At 36.5% G+C, this 14,932-nt stretch overlaps 1 protein-coding gene across 5 annotated transcripts in view; it reads right to left on the bottom strand.

Moving 5' to 3' along the window:
* Positions 1-14,932, bottom strand: part of LSAMP (limbic system associated membrane protein) — a 653,847-nt gene that overhangs the window by 232,684 nt on the left and 406,231 nt on the right. For all 5 annotated transcript variants that reach the window (XM_058731340.1, XM_058731341.1, XM_058731343.1 and 2 more), the window contains exon 3: positions 4,554-4,679. In XM_058731340.1, coding sequence (XP_058587323.1) covers positions 4,554-4,679 — 126 coding nt within the window. The remainder of the gene's footprint in view (positions 1-4,553; positions 4,680-14,932) is intronic.

Below are 14,932 nucleotides of genomic sequence, written 5' to 3'. Positions count from 1 at the left end.
TTTGGCTTGGACAAGAGAATTTTTACAGCACCTGCTAATTTGTTCTCAGCCTGAAGGACTAAGTCCTCAGTGTGGCTGAGTTTGGCGGGTATAGAAAGCTATTGAGGATGCAAAAAAAAACCTTTGTAGAAACAAAATGCATAGAAACTCCTTCTGTAACCCTGGGCAACCCTGATACCACATGAGGTACAGTTGAGAAAGGGACTTCCTCTGGAATGTGAGAAGAAAGATGTAGAAACAAAGTTAAATGAAGATGGGAACAGCATTACTCACAGAAGGGAGATCAAACACTCCATAGAAAATACATGTTACGGTGCAATTGCCCTCTGGGAGTTACAGGATTATGAAAGTCTAACTTAATTAAGGGAGAAAATAGGTCACATTTAACAACCACATACGTGGCGTATCATTTTGACTATACAGAATAACTGGAGAGAATGGAAAAATTAAGAAGTCGGAAGCATAAGAAAGGCAACCATGGAATTCATCAACCACTTTCTCATCCTTCTAAGTCAGGTATATGTTTTCATTCTGTATATATAAAAAGATTTACCATTCTTTAAACTTCCCTCTTTAAAAACACTTGCAGCATATTTGAAAAATAAATTTCAAATGTCAGAATAAAGAGAAACAAAATGGTGTGACCAAATTTAAAAAAAAAAAAACTAAATTAAGAGGCAATAAATAGTCTTCATAAAAATACACCTTTCACCCTCTTCCTTTTCTCCCCCTTATGTCATCAAATGACAGGCCATCAGGTACATGTGAACCCTGCTTGGATTCTTCCCCCTTTCATAGCTCGATGCCCCTATGGGGTCGAGCTAATTACAGGTACATTTCCTCTGCAAGGCAGTCACACTCTATACTGTTGAAGGTACAATTAATAATTGAACAAAGCTACTAGATTTTTTTTGCTCACACGGCCACGGGTTGCAGACAGTTTTACTGTCACACAGGGCAGAGCTTCTTCCTTGAGTGTCTCCAAGAAAGGTTTCATGTTATAGACTGAAAAGGATCACTGCCTGTTTCCAAATTTTGGAAAGTAGGGGAAAACCCACGTAAAACCAAAAAAATCCAACCCCCCACAAAAAAAAACCTAGTTTCCTTTGTAGAACAGTAAAGGAAAATTTTCTCTCCTGTTAGCAGGAATATGATTATGATCAGGTGGTTATTTAGGTCAGATGTAAAGAGATGAAAGAGTGGGCCTACAAATTAATACTCTTTAGAAGGGAAATTGGAGTTTGCCCTTGAGTCTGTGAATGCAGCAGGGAGCTAGTTTTGCATGTGACATAAGAGAATTTGACCTACAGACAGGGCCTAGATAAAGGCTTAGAGAAGAATAAGTTTCTTTCCCTTGAGATGTATTTAGGAACTTAATAGAGGATATCCCCAGAGCGTCATGGGGTCATAAATTGGTGCAGAAAATCCTTGTCCTATGCCCCAAGCAATAGTCTTGAGCAACAGTCTGCAAACTTTTGTAAAGGGCCAGATAGAAAATATTTTAGGGTTTGTAAGCCCAGCCATCTTTGTTATAACTACTCAACTATTCCGTTTTTGAACAAAAGCAGCCATAGACAAGAAGAAAATGAATAAGCATGGGTGTATTTCAATAAAACTTTATGGATGCCCAAATATGAATATTAAATTTTTGCATGTCAGAAAACAGAATTATTCTTTTTATATTTTTCCAACATTTAATCATCTAAAACCTATTTTTAGCTCTAGGCAGTACAAAAGTGGGGCAGGCTGTATTTGGCCCACAGACTGTAGTTTGCTGATCCCCTGGCCTTACTATTGGAAATCCCTATGAGTATACCTATTTTTCAAGCTGATTTTGAAATCTCTAGGGATCTCTGAGTGTATGTAAATGCTATATTTACATGGGAAGATATGGTGTTTTGTTGACTTTTAAACACCATGGATAACCATGGTTATTCAGGATTCAAATCAGATATTCACTATCATTAAAAAGGTTACTAGAGTTAGAGATGAAGATCTAAACTGCTAGGCCCAGCACGGAAAAATCTTGAAACTCTGATTCTATCTCATTATTTTTCTGAGCTCAAAGGATAAAAAAGAATACATCTTTGGGTTCTGATCATGAATAGCATTTCTCCCCAAAGACAAAATAAAAATAAAAATGAAAAAACCCAACTACTTCATAGTCAGTAGTACACAAAAAAGCAATAGTCTTTTTATTAATGTAATTCATTTCTTGATTATAAGTTGAATATAATCTATCTTCCTTCACTTCTTCTTTCTACCACTTGTTCCACAAAAAAAATAGGAGGGTATAAGTAATATATTTATATAGATATTTAAATTAGGGGCGCCTGGGTGGCGCAGTCGGTTAAGCGTCCGACTTCAGCCAGGTCACGATCTCGCGGTCCGTGAGTTCGAGCCCCGCGTCAGGCTCTGGGCTGATGGCTCGGAGCCTGGAGCCTGTTTCCGATTCTGTGTCTCCCTCTCTCTCTGCCCCTCCCCCGTTCATGCTTTGTCTCTCTCTGTCCCAAAAATAAAAAAAAAAAAAAAAAAAAAAAAAAACGTTGAATAAATTAATTAGAAAAGGTGAGACAATAAAACGAGACGAAAGCAAGAGAATGGTCTGTACATGAATTTGATACCATAAAATCCCACACAGTTTGTTTAGAATCCTCTTCATTAACATGCAATTTATATATGATTTCCTATATTCTTTTACAAATGGGCAAAATAAATTTGGCTCTAAGTTTAGTAACAGTCAATTCCATGAACTCTTAATCATTTATAAAAATTTAGGGAGTTCATTCATAGAAAACCAACCATTGCTTAGAAAAAAGGCAATAGAAATACGTAAGAGGAATTTCCTCATGGGATATTTTCCAAAAGGAAAACTATGTAATAAAATGAACAATCTCTCAAAATAACATTATAGTAAATTCAATGATTTCAATTGATACCTTGTATAACATCTTTAAATATGGGCCAATAGTTTTATACCAAATTGTCATTCAGTCAAAGCAATTCTATACCAGAAAGGACCAAATTGCCATTCAGTCAAAGCAATTCTATACCGGAAAGGAGTAGGTGGTGTGGGATTGGGGCATAAGATACTTCAGTCCAGGCCGAATGTGCTCTGGATGTTTAATTTAACCCAAGGGAAAGGTGTGTGATATCCAGAGGTTCACCCTTAAGACAATCTTCCATATGCATTTTTTCCATGTGAAGTATAAAATGGGTCTGAACGGAAATGAGTTTGATCTTCCAAATAAATGCCTCATTTATTGCTCTTATATATTGTCAATAAATGACAAGTTGCATGCATTAACAATTAAGGTGGGTTTTGAGTGACGTTCCCTTAATAGAAGCAAGCCTTTGATAAGAATAGCTGTCAAAAAAGGAGACCATTCCATAGGCTAGTCCAAATTCACTTGAAAAATTAGTTTGAGACCTAACATGACATGGAGGCCTGTATTCTCAACCACAAAATACAGTTTTCAAAGATGCTTTAGACGAACACTATCCTGGCCTTTTAGAAATACCTCAGGATAGTTTCCATGTATGTCTTGCTTTGCACAATTTTTTAGAGTTTTTCATTCCAAAATGACTTTGTTGTGAACTCTAAATACTTATATGAGGAAATTTTAAGAGAATGTCAGATATAAATCAATTAAAATTAAGGACTATCTATCAAAATAAATTACATTTTATAAGAATAATTTATCCATAGCCCCTCTTTCTGAGAAATTAAATAGCAGGCTTTATTCTACAAAGACTGTGTCATTTACAAAACCATGGCATTGCATATAAGAAAATGTAATCTGTAGAGCCGGAAAGTATGCATGCAGTGGACCCAAGTAATTTGATATAATATTTAAGTGAAGTTCAAGAAGCAGCAGAGACCGAAAATTCAGTTATGGTGATGGTGATGGTGCTGGAACGGGAAGGGAGGATGCAGAAGACATTCCTGGGAAATAATTTTTCTGACTTTGACTGAATTTGCATTAATAGGTAGGGACCCATAATGAGCTCATGCAGCTTAGTCCATGCCTGATGCCCCTCACAGAACCAGATGCCAGGGAGACGACATCAGAAGTCACTAACAATTTTGTATTATTCCTGAAAGGTTTCTTCACAAGGTGCTACATATTAGGAAACCATAGTTAAGGTTTAGGAACCTTAGTTAAGGAAACCATAGTTAACAGCGAAACAAACAAACAAACATGCAAAGGACTAGTTAAATCTAATTCATACAAAACATTGCCCCAAGACACTCAAGCACAAAATTGGCCTACATTTTAGACATAATACTAAGTCATTTAATGCATTTAATTCTTCTGTATTTGTTGCCTTGAGGTGATGTTCTATTAAAAATGAAATAAGAAATGGTTGTAGACTTTATAGAGATGAACACATTAGCAAAGACCAGGGAGGACCCTATATAAGTCCTATTGCAATTCTACTAGTGCTTTAATAACCAGATACATGCTTGCCTTTCTGATCCAATGGAATCTCAGAAGCCCAAAGATATGTTAAATAATGTGTGGTATCTTGAAGGCTAGGTGGCTGCTTACCAGTTGGTGTAAGGTGTCTCCAGGTGATCACAGGTTCAGGACGGCCATTGGCCATGCAGACCAGGGTCACATTGCTGCCCTCATTCACAGTGACATCTGAAGAGATGTTGGAGATCTTTGGTGGAACTGCAAAGACAAAAGCAAATGGAATATGTAACCATGCCAGTAAAACCCCATGTTTGAAGCACTGGTCCATGCCACTGGAAATAACAAACTTGAGCTAGATGCTTTTATGACTTGAACCATTTGAATTTTTATGTTAAGAAGCCAGGATGCTTTATGACCTCTTTAGAGACTCAGCAGATGAAAAGCATGGGTCTTACTACTAGAAGAATCTCTCCACTATGACCAAGTATTGTAGGAATTTCACAGAGGAGTATAGTGAAAATGTATTATCTCTTTTTTCATTAGAATAGACTTTATTTAATTATTAGTGTGCACATTTTTAGCATATTAATAATTTTTTCTTATCACTGAATGGTGCCTGCCTACATTTATTTCCTTATGTATATCAAATGAATATAGTGCATTCTTACCTCTAAATGTCAGGAAAAGGAAAAGTGTTATTTAGTATGAGTTGCATCGTTGTGTTATTACGATGTGGCAACACCTGTTTACTTACAACCTAGCCACATGAGGAAACCAACATTTAATCACAATAGAAAGTGTCTAAATATCACCTTGGTATGTGAACAGGCTAGATAACGCACATTAGAGCCTAAAAACTGAATTAATAAGGCCTATGTCACAGATACTACAAAAAATAATATTACCCCTAATACTTTCACCACCACTATTACTAACAATTTAATAATAGGTAACTTTAAGCATTTACTATATGTAAGGCTCTATGTAGAGTACTTTTCAAGTATTATATTGGTAACTCATTATAATAAAGAAATGATATCCTATGAGCACTTTATTTACAGGTGAGAAACTGAAATATAGATGGAGCCAGGTGAGAAGCAGAAAACAGATTTGAATCTAAGAAGACTCCAGGGCCCACACTCTTAAGCAATACTTGAATGAAACTTCAACTTCACAATCCAGGCTACCAGATGGCTGAAAATGACGGAAATTACTTTTTGGTGGTGTGAGAAATGAGTCCCCGAGGGCTAGCTGTACTGCCGTCTGACTTCCTTCATTAGTGTTCAGGGCGGCAACATTAGATCTCATATTGGTAGGCTTAAGTGGAAAGTGAATTACTCACAAATTTCATCACAGAGGTTATGCACTGATTACAAATAGCAGAGTTTATGGTTTGACTGTGATTTTCCTTTTTTTTTTTTTTTTTTACTCTTAGTTGCTTATGCAGTCCCTAAGAAAGTATGTGTCAGAGGGAGGGAGGAGAACAAGACAGCATTAAGGGGTTCAATAATAAAAGAATCTTATTTTCTCTCTCTTCCTGCCCTGTGGTGACAAATAAAACAGTAACATTTTCTGCCTGTAGAGACTGCTGTCTGACAACCATGTGATTGCTGCAGATCTCTGTTAGGAGACACTGATGGGACTTGGGCAACTGACCAGGTCACAGAGCCACAAGGAGGAAGTGGGAGGAGGACTCATGACCTTAGCATTTCTCCCACAATGGCATCTTACAGGGCTTCTGGGTAGAAACCAGTAGTTCTAAATCAAACCCAATGGCAGAAATGGAATGTAGTTGATTCCCATTATTTAGCAGTATGTATTTATAGGATTTCTATTTCTCTTTTATCTACTGGGGTTAATGGATCTTTCTCTTGTATTCACACATTGACTTGCAATATACCTTCCCAGACTTTTACAATGAGGACCTAAAAGGTTATACCCAGTTTTTAAGGAAGAAGATGAGGCACAGAGAGAAATAATGACTTGTCAAGGGCAATCCCATCAAGAAATATGGCTGGGCTTAGAACTTGGGGCTCCTGAATGTCCAATTGTGTTGTTGTTTAATATTTATAGTTTTTAATTCCCAGCTGAATAAGCCAGTGTTCTGAACATTTTCAGAAAAAGTACAATGAACTATAAATCAATGATGGTGTTCAAGAATACAATTTAGACATCGTAGGAATCTTCCTCTACAATCTAAAATCTGCAATAGGAAGCTATGTAATAATTATATGAGCTCATATTACTCAATTTGTGGTTAATTCTGAATTGCAAGACAGGCCACAGAATAGAAAGAAGAAATACAAATGTGTTTTCATAAGAAAAATGTAGAGGGGAGACTTTATATTCCTAATATAAAAACATGCAAATTTACAGAACAGAAAAGATCTCCAGTGGTCAGGTTCCCAGAGAATTATTACCTATGATAAAATTTACTCATAATTTTCTCTCATTTTGTAAGAGGAATATATATCCAAGGACTTTGTTTTTTTATGGCACCCAGGATCCTCTGTTTCTTTTAACTAAGGGCAATATGTTCAGGTCCTAGATCTCAGATCCTGGAGACTCAGAAAGTGTTTGTGTTCAATAGTCAGAAATGTAATCACGTTGACATTGAATTTCACTTTCCTCGGGGTCACTACCAATGGGTTTCACTCCATTGCTTATCTTCCACTTCTTTGTACATTGTACCAGCTTCTTCCCATAGCATTTATATCTGATGTAGTCATTTGTTCCAGAAATAAATACCTCCCTAAATTCTATGTTACCATCTTACTTTCAAACTCTCTGTCTCCAAATATCTTGAAAGAATTGTTCTACATTACATCTTCATCTCCCATTCACACTTCAACCTACGGTGCAATCTGGATTCTTTAACCTCCAAAAAAAACTGCTCTCAGGAAGCTCACCAATTTGAACCACGGAGTTTCTAGGTCCTATGAACAATTTTGTTATTATCCTATTTTTCTCAGGAGTATTTGATTTTGTTGACCATAACTACCTTCTTCCATTCTTTTATTTTCTAAGATGCCAGATTCAACTGTTTTTCATCTTACCTCTCTGGCCAACCTTTCCAGTTTAGCTTTTGGACTTACTTTGTCCTGTTCCTTAAATATCTGTATTTCTAAAGTTTGATCACTGTTCTCTTCCTTCATATAACGCACTGTGAATGATATTATCTATTGTCTAAGTTCAGAAACTAAGGCCATAGTATGTATGACTCCCAAATCAGTATCTGCGGCTCAGATTTTTCTCATAACTTTTACACTTACGTTCCAATGGACCATTCTAAATTTTCATCAAATACATCACAGATACTCAAGATTCAACATACTCAGAACCAAAATTATCATCTTCCTTCCTACGTGACACTTGTAGTCTTGTTCACTATCTCGGGGAATGGTGTCATCATGCAAACAGTTGCCCAAGCAAAAAAAGTGTTATCTTCCTTGACTGCTCTCTTTCCTTTACTACCCCATATAAAAAGGATCCTGAGTTCTGTGACTTATGCCTTTTAAATCTCTCTCAGATTCACTCATTATTCCCAATCCCTATTCCCAGAGCCATAAACTTTTTTTTTTTTTTTTTGGTTAGATTCTGCAAGAGCATTATAATGAATTTCTTTGCCTCTAGCCTTCCTTTCCTCAGGCTCACTGTCATTCATTCATCACACTGAAATAAGTTTTTTTTTTTTTCATAAATTGCAAATGTGAGTATAATATTCTCTGATTAATCTCATTGCCCTCAAGATAAATCCAAACTTCCTAACATGAATTCACAAGCCATGGTTGGCCCCCGGTTAGCTCTCTAGACTTATGTATTAGCCCCTTTTCATTGTATCATCCAGTCAGATCAAATAATTTTGGTTCCTAGAATATACTATGCTTATTTACCCCAAGGCATTTAACATTCTATTTTTTCTACATGGAATATTCTTCTTCCAGCCCTTCATGAGGTCAGCCCCTTTCTTCCTTCAGGTTTCAACTTGTCATCCTGTTTTCTCGCTTTTTCCAGGAAGACTATTCTGTCATTTACCACCATTCCTACCCCTACCCCACTCCTGACTTCTTATTGAGTGAAGCATCACTCCTATGTTCTCACATTGTGCCCTATATTTCTCTACCATGGCCCTGAATCGTCATTGCTGGATTACTTACCTGTACCTGTCACTAAACTGAAAGACGCAGATGAGAAGTCCTTGGTTTTCCTGACCAGTGAATTGTATAGACCATGGCACTTAGAACATGGTAGGCACTCACAGGGTGTTTGAAAAAAGAAATTAATGAAAATCCCTGCCTGCCCCCAAACTTTTCTGAGCTCAAGTAAGTCATCTCATTGAATTTTTATCAGAAAGGAGCAACCTTTTATCTTGAGCCAGTAAAATACAGCTTTTATCAGTATTTCTTTAGCTACCCCTCTAATGACCTTGTTCACTATCAACTTTTTTGACTCTTAATTAAAAAACAAAATTAACCATGGGGCACAGGCACAGAAACATTTGTGTATGTTAGACATATAGGAAGTGAGATAAATTTGGTGTCCAGCTTCTTGAATTATAGATGTATTCAGGGTTTAACTTCCTTTTTTCTTTTCTACGAGGAATCATTCATATATATTTGTATGGATGTATATAATTTTTTTTTTCTAATGTTTATTTATTTTTGAGACAGAGACAGAGCATGAACGGGGGAGGGTCAGAGAGAGAGACACAGAATCTTAAAAAGGCTCCAGGCTCTGAGCTGTCAGCACAGAGCCCGATGCGGGGATCGAACTCACAGAGCTCGAGATCATGACCTGAGCCAAAGTCGGTCGCTTAACCGACTGAGCCACCCAGGCGCCCCTGTGTGGATATATATAAATACATATAACTTTTTTTAGTTTAATGGTTTAATAGTTCCTTTCTAGTTTCCCATAGCCATTCATGCAGTCTGCATTTACACCATTACTGATAATATAAGATTAAAGGAGCAATGCAAGGTCTTTATTCTATTACCTCCTAACATCTTTATAAAGATCCTGGGAAATAAGATGTATTCTCTTTTTATCGCCATTTCATAGATGCAGACACCAGGGACAAAATGGGTAAAACTCACACAGCTAAGTAATTATAGAGTTAGGATCAAAACCTAAGGTTTATAGATTTCCTAAACTTAAGTCTTCTTCTAGATCATATTCACTTTGCAATAGTGGTTCCAAATAGTATTTTTTGCTCTATTTTAATTCTCAGTAAGGACAACTGTAGGAAATACTGTTTAACAAGATAATCTTATCTTCATTGGTAAACATAAGTTGTTTATTTATCAAAACCACTGTAATATTGATTTATGCTCATGGGCCTTCACATATTCTGCATAGTTATTTTATTTTCTTCTGGAGTATTCCCTAACATTTCTTTTTTTGACAGAGAGCAAGCAGGGGAGGGGCAGAGGGAAAGAGAGAGAGGGAATCTTAAACGGGGTCCATGCACAAAGTGGGGCTGAATCCCACAACCATGAGATCATGACCCGAGCCAAGATCAAGAGTCGGACGTTCAACTGACTGACTCACGCATCACCCCCAACAATATTTATTCATAGGATATTAGTGTCTTTTATTATATTTTCCTAAATGTAATGTCATGAACCATTTATTTGATGTTTTCAACCTATTCGGTTTCAGGGATCTCTCTAATTTTTCTGGATTATTTTGTTTTCTTACTGATTAATGACAGCCTGTATACCTTAGGGAAATGATCTTTTGTTGTCATATTGTTTGCAGTTTCCACAATTCATTCTTAACTTCTTAATTTTATGAACATTTTTGTCTTGTAAAAGGTTTAAATTTCTTTGGTGAGCTTTTTTTTTTATGATTTCTTCTAGTGTTTTTGCGCATAGACATTTCTTTCTTAACATAAAATCAGTTAAATACTTCTGTCTATTTGTTATTTCTCTTTCAATGGTTTATTTCTTTTTTTATTGCACTCTTTAAATCATCTGGAGTTGATTTATGGTGTGAGCTTTAACTAGGTTTTTTAATCCTCCGTGGTTTTTTAGTCAATTTCCGCAATACCTCTGGTTAAATTATATAAAATGTATATATTGTTTTGGCTTTCAGAATTAGCCTACATGTGCTACCAAGCTGGCAAGAGCAATATTTCTGGGAAATATATAAATATAAACCTACTTATAATGCCAAGAAATTTTATGAAAGTGCATTAAAATATGTCATTAATCTTTTGGACACCACACTATTATTATGTGTTGCTAGTTCCAAAATTAATTGTTTATTAGACAAACATCTCCTAAAATGTTGAGTAAAAAACATAATTTAGATACCCTGCTTTCAGGACACTAGTGAAATTCATTATTCAAAGGAATTCTCAAGGTTTCCACTGCAAAAAATAATAAATAAATAAATATGCCACACCTAATAGTTGTAACTTTAAATCTGAATTATTAAATAGGTGATATTCTTTCACTGAAATCTATATAAGTTCTGTGTTAAAGAAATGTACATTTTTTCCATGCACTGCAAATTAAGTGACAGTTTCTAAAATAATACTAACATCTAGGTACACGTGTACACATGGATTCCTTCAGCTGTGCAATGAAACAGCATTAAGTAGGATTATGACACAGTCAATCTGCCTCTGCCACTCATGATTTTATTGCCCTTCCTCATTCTTCTTGTAATTTCCTTACCCACTTTACCATATCTCCAGGGCTCCAGGGTCTGCCTTGGCTTTTGCGAACCAAGACATGCCTGTACATAATTTATACGATTCTCTAGGTTCCAATGCATCCCTTCTCCTCTTTTGTGTAAGTCTCACATCTCTTATGTTTGGTCCAACGTGGAAATGCAGGCAAAGTCAGGGACATAGTGGAGTGGACATATATCATGTGATCTGCCAAAATCCATGCCCTCTTCTGTCTGGAAAGACAACCCTGGTATTCCTTTGCAGAAAACACCTCCCACCAACTGCCATTGGTTTGTTGGGACTGTCAGTCAAGTGACCTATTCTCCTTTGGCCAAGGAGTGGGCATGTGACCAAAGCTGGGCCACTTAGACTCTCCCTCCCTGGAACTTGGTTTTTATAAGGAATGACTCAAGAGAGGTTGAAACTGATTCAACTTGTGGTAGACTCTGTTAATGTCCCCAATTCTCAATCTTTCCTGTATCCAAATCTTTTGCCATGCCTATCCCCTCCTTCAGTGGGTAGCAGACACTTTTCCATCCTGGACCATGCTGCTTGTTTTGGCCAAGGATACAAGCATAGGGAATACAAGTAGAGTCTTGAGAAGTGTTGGCACGACTGGACTCACTTGGTCTTGTGCCTCTGCCATTTGCATGAGAAGAATGTACCCATCTGAGCCTGGTGGCCCTAGGAGAAGGAGGATGAGAGATGGCAAATGGGATTGCCAAATAAAATACAGGGCATCCTGTTAAGTACGAATTTTATATAAACAGCAGATACTTTTTTAGTATAATTGCTCCAAACATTGCATGGGACATACTTACACTAATAATTATTTGTTATGTAAACTACAAATGTAACTGGGCATCCCATATTTTTATTTTGTGAACCTGACAACTCAAGGTACATTGTCACATGTAGTGAAACCCAGTCTGGATCTGCTGACTTGCACACTTGTGAGAAATAAAAAATAACTATTGTTTTATGTCCCTGAATTTTTGACTGGTTTGTTCAGCAGCAATAGTTAGCTAATACATATCATGAAAGGGCAGCCACCTGAAAGGACTATTATTTTTCACTACTGTCTGCAACTTGCATCCCTGGAGATGCATGGCTTCTGTGCCTTCCAAGGTGATATTTTCTGCTTTTCTTTTGAGCCTGGGAACTATTCCATATTCTTCCAAAGAATCACCACTTTTTACATCAAATTAGCCAGTCAATTTCTGTTGCTTACGCCAAAGAATCCTAATTGTTACAAATTGGGAAGTAGTCATAATAAGGGGAAATTTTGAAGAGGGACATTTTCATAGAGGTAAATTGTCATTTATGCTTGGGTACTCCTTTGGGTTTCCACAAAACGAACTGAGTTGCATGTATAGCATTGGCTCTTATCTGTCATTACACATTGCTTTAAAAATAATTGTAGGTTTGAAAGAACATCTAATTCTAGCTGTGAGTGTTTCAATACCTTTGTCTTTAGTCCCTAACTGACCAGCCAGAAGAAGGACAATAAATCAATTCCAGAGGAAGGGATAAAAGTGGTCAGTTGGTTCATTTATCTAACCTCAAATAATTAGCATTTATAACTTGTATTCAATTTAAAATGTTATCCCTAATGGTGCAAATTCTTAAGTTTGTCTCATCAGTTATTGCTTATTTGAAGTTTGGGAAAGGTGCATGTATTACTGTGTGTATGGTGGTAAAGGGGTGTTAAAAACATAACACTATCAACTTCTCAATTTCTAACCTTCTTTGGTGTGGCTAGAGAAGCTTACACCCTATTTTTTGCACATGTAACACACTGGAAACCTATAGTGTATCTATATAAGAATTGCGTTCAGAAATCTACAGGATGTTTTTTAAGCAGCACTTGGTTTTAATCGCATGATCCAAAAATTCAACAATAAGAATAAAAATATACAATATAACATATTAATAACATCTTGTGAAACATCAAACATCCATCTAGTCTGGCATTTTGCTTCTGAAAATGCCAGTGAAGCATGTTGTGCTTCATGGTGTGGTAGGTTCCAGAATGGATGATAGGATTGGAAAATGTAGCACAGTTTGAGAGCCAGGGATTTTGATCCTGCTCTGACACTGGCTCATAAGGCAACCACATATTCTCTGATATTTGTTTTTGAATTTTCCTCATGAGGTACACTGTATGTGCTTAACAAGTTTTGAACGAATGAACACACAAATTAATGACAAGTTATTTAAATCTCCCTGAGACTTAGTTTCCTCATCTGGTAATTGAAAGTAATGTGCAAAGTTGATAATAGTTAATATTACAGGATTGTTGTTAGGGACAAATAAAATAATTCATGTAAACTTGTTTTTTAAACCGTAAGGGACTCTATAAGTGTAGCTATCTATTATACAGCTAATAAAGCAGTGTTGGCTTAACTCTTCCTAAGATAACATGATAACACATTTCATGCATTTCTATGGCTAATGGCATTCTAGTTATATTTTTGCAGACACCATTATTGCCAGAAGGTGTAGGTAATTACTATAATTCATAATTAATCATTAATATTGGCTTTAACAGAAAGTCACCCCAAAGTTATGTATCCAGTTCTTATCTACTAATGGGCAGAGCTATGCCAATATGTTCAGCTCTTTAGTCAATGTCTAGACATTTTATACCTGTAATAAAAAGCGACACAAAGATGTGAAAGTGTACAATCATAAACAAAAAAAGGTTTTAGAAGCTTAACTCTTGGGCTCCTAAGGAAAAGCTCTCGAAATCAAATGTTATCACTGTTACATAATTTGTAATGTAAGCCTCAGTAAAAGAGAGGTCTTCTTTTATTTGTTGTTCTTATAGACAACAGATGTTGCCAGGTGTTTTGTGTCTGTAATTTGAGTCTCTAAAGCCTTAACTCTGGCCAAATAAAACAACCAGCAATGATAGTTTCTTTTCCACTGGTATTAGTTCTCACTGTTACTAGAATCCATTTATAAAGCAAGGAACATTCAGCCGCAGAAGTAGGTATTTGAAAAGGAGCGCTCTACAGGAACATGATTCCTTTTAAACACAAATTTCATGGGTGAGTAGGGAAAATGTGGAAACTATAGCTTCTTTGAGTATCAGATGAATATTAAAGTAGAAGAAACTCATTACACATATCAGTTACTCAAATTTCTTTGCCAGGAGTGATTACAAATGCTGCACTTATGCTTACATTAGAAGATGAACAAAGTAACTTAAGGAAAGGGGGATAATATGCTAAAAATCTAGAGGAAAAGATAAAATGTATATATAAAACAAAGCCAAGTACCATATGAGTGGTAATGTGGTAAAGTCAGAGAAATAGGAGCAAGGAAGCTTGTGAAAATGACATATTGAAACAATGTGCAGTCAAGAAAAAGCCATCCTCCTGTAATCAGGCAGGAGCAATTCTTGAATTATACATGTAACTTAAAGTTAAAGCCTGAAGTCTCACTTAACATACTTCTCTGAGATGCGGCTGCCATCTTACTGTGTTGGCCAAAGGAATAAGCTGGATACGACCTCCTCTTTGGCCTTTGAACCCTGAATGATCACATTCTCAAGGGGCCGTATGAGTTGCTGTCACTGTCTCAGGTAGTGAGACTTACACCAAAATAGTCCCTATGACACATCCAGACAGTAGCCAACATCACAAGGGAGTGTTAATTTGGGTCAGACTGCTCTAAATAACTCAAACACAGTAGCCGTTATACAAAGAAATACCATGAGCTCATTTATACACCACCTAGTGGTGGATGTGTACCCACGGTGATACATGGGTGGCATGGGTATCTACATCTGATTGAGGCTCCCAGTAGACCTAAATAGAAAGTACGTTAC

The sequence above is a fragment of the Neofelis nebulosa genome, chromosome 5, assembly GCF_028018385.1.
Source record: "Neofelis nebulosa isolate mNeoNeb1 chromosome 5, mNeoNeb1.pri, whole genome shotgun sequence".
NCBI classification, from domain to species: domain Eukaryota; kingdom Metazoa; phylum Chordata; class Mammalia; order Carnivora; family Felidae; genus Neofelis; species Neofelis nebulosa.
This window is presented reverse-complemented; position numbering and strand designations above follow the sequence as displayed.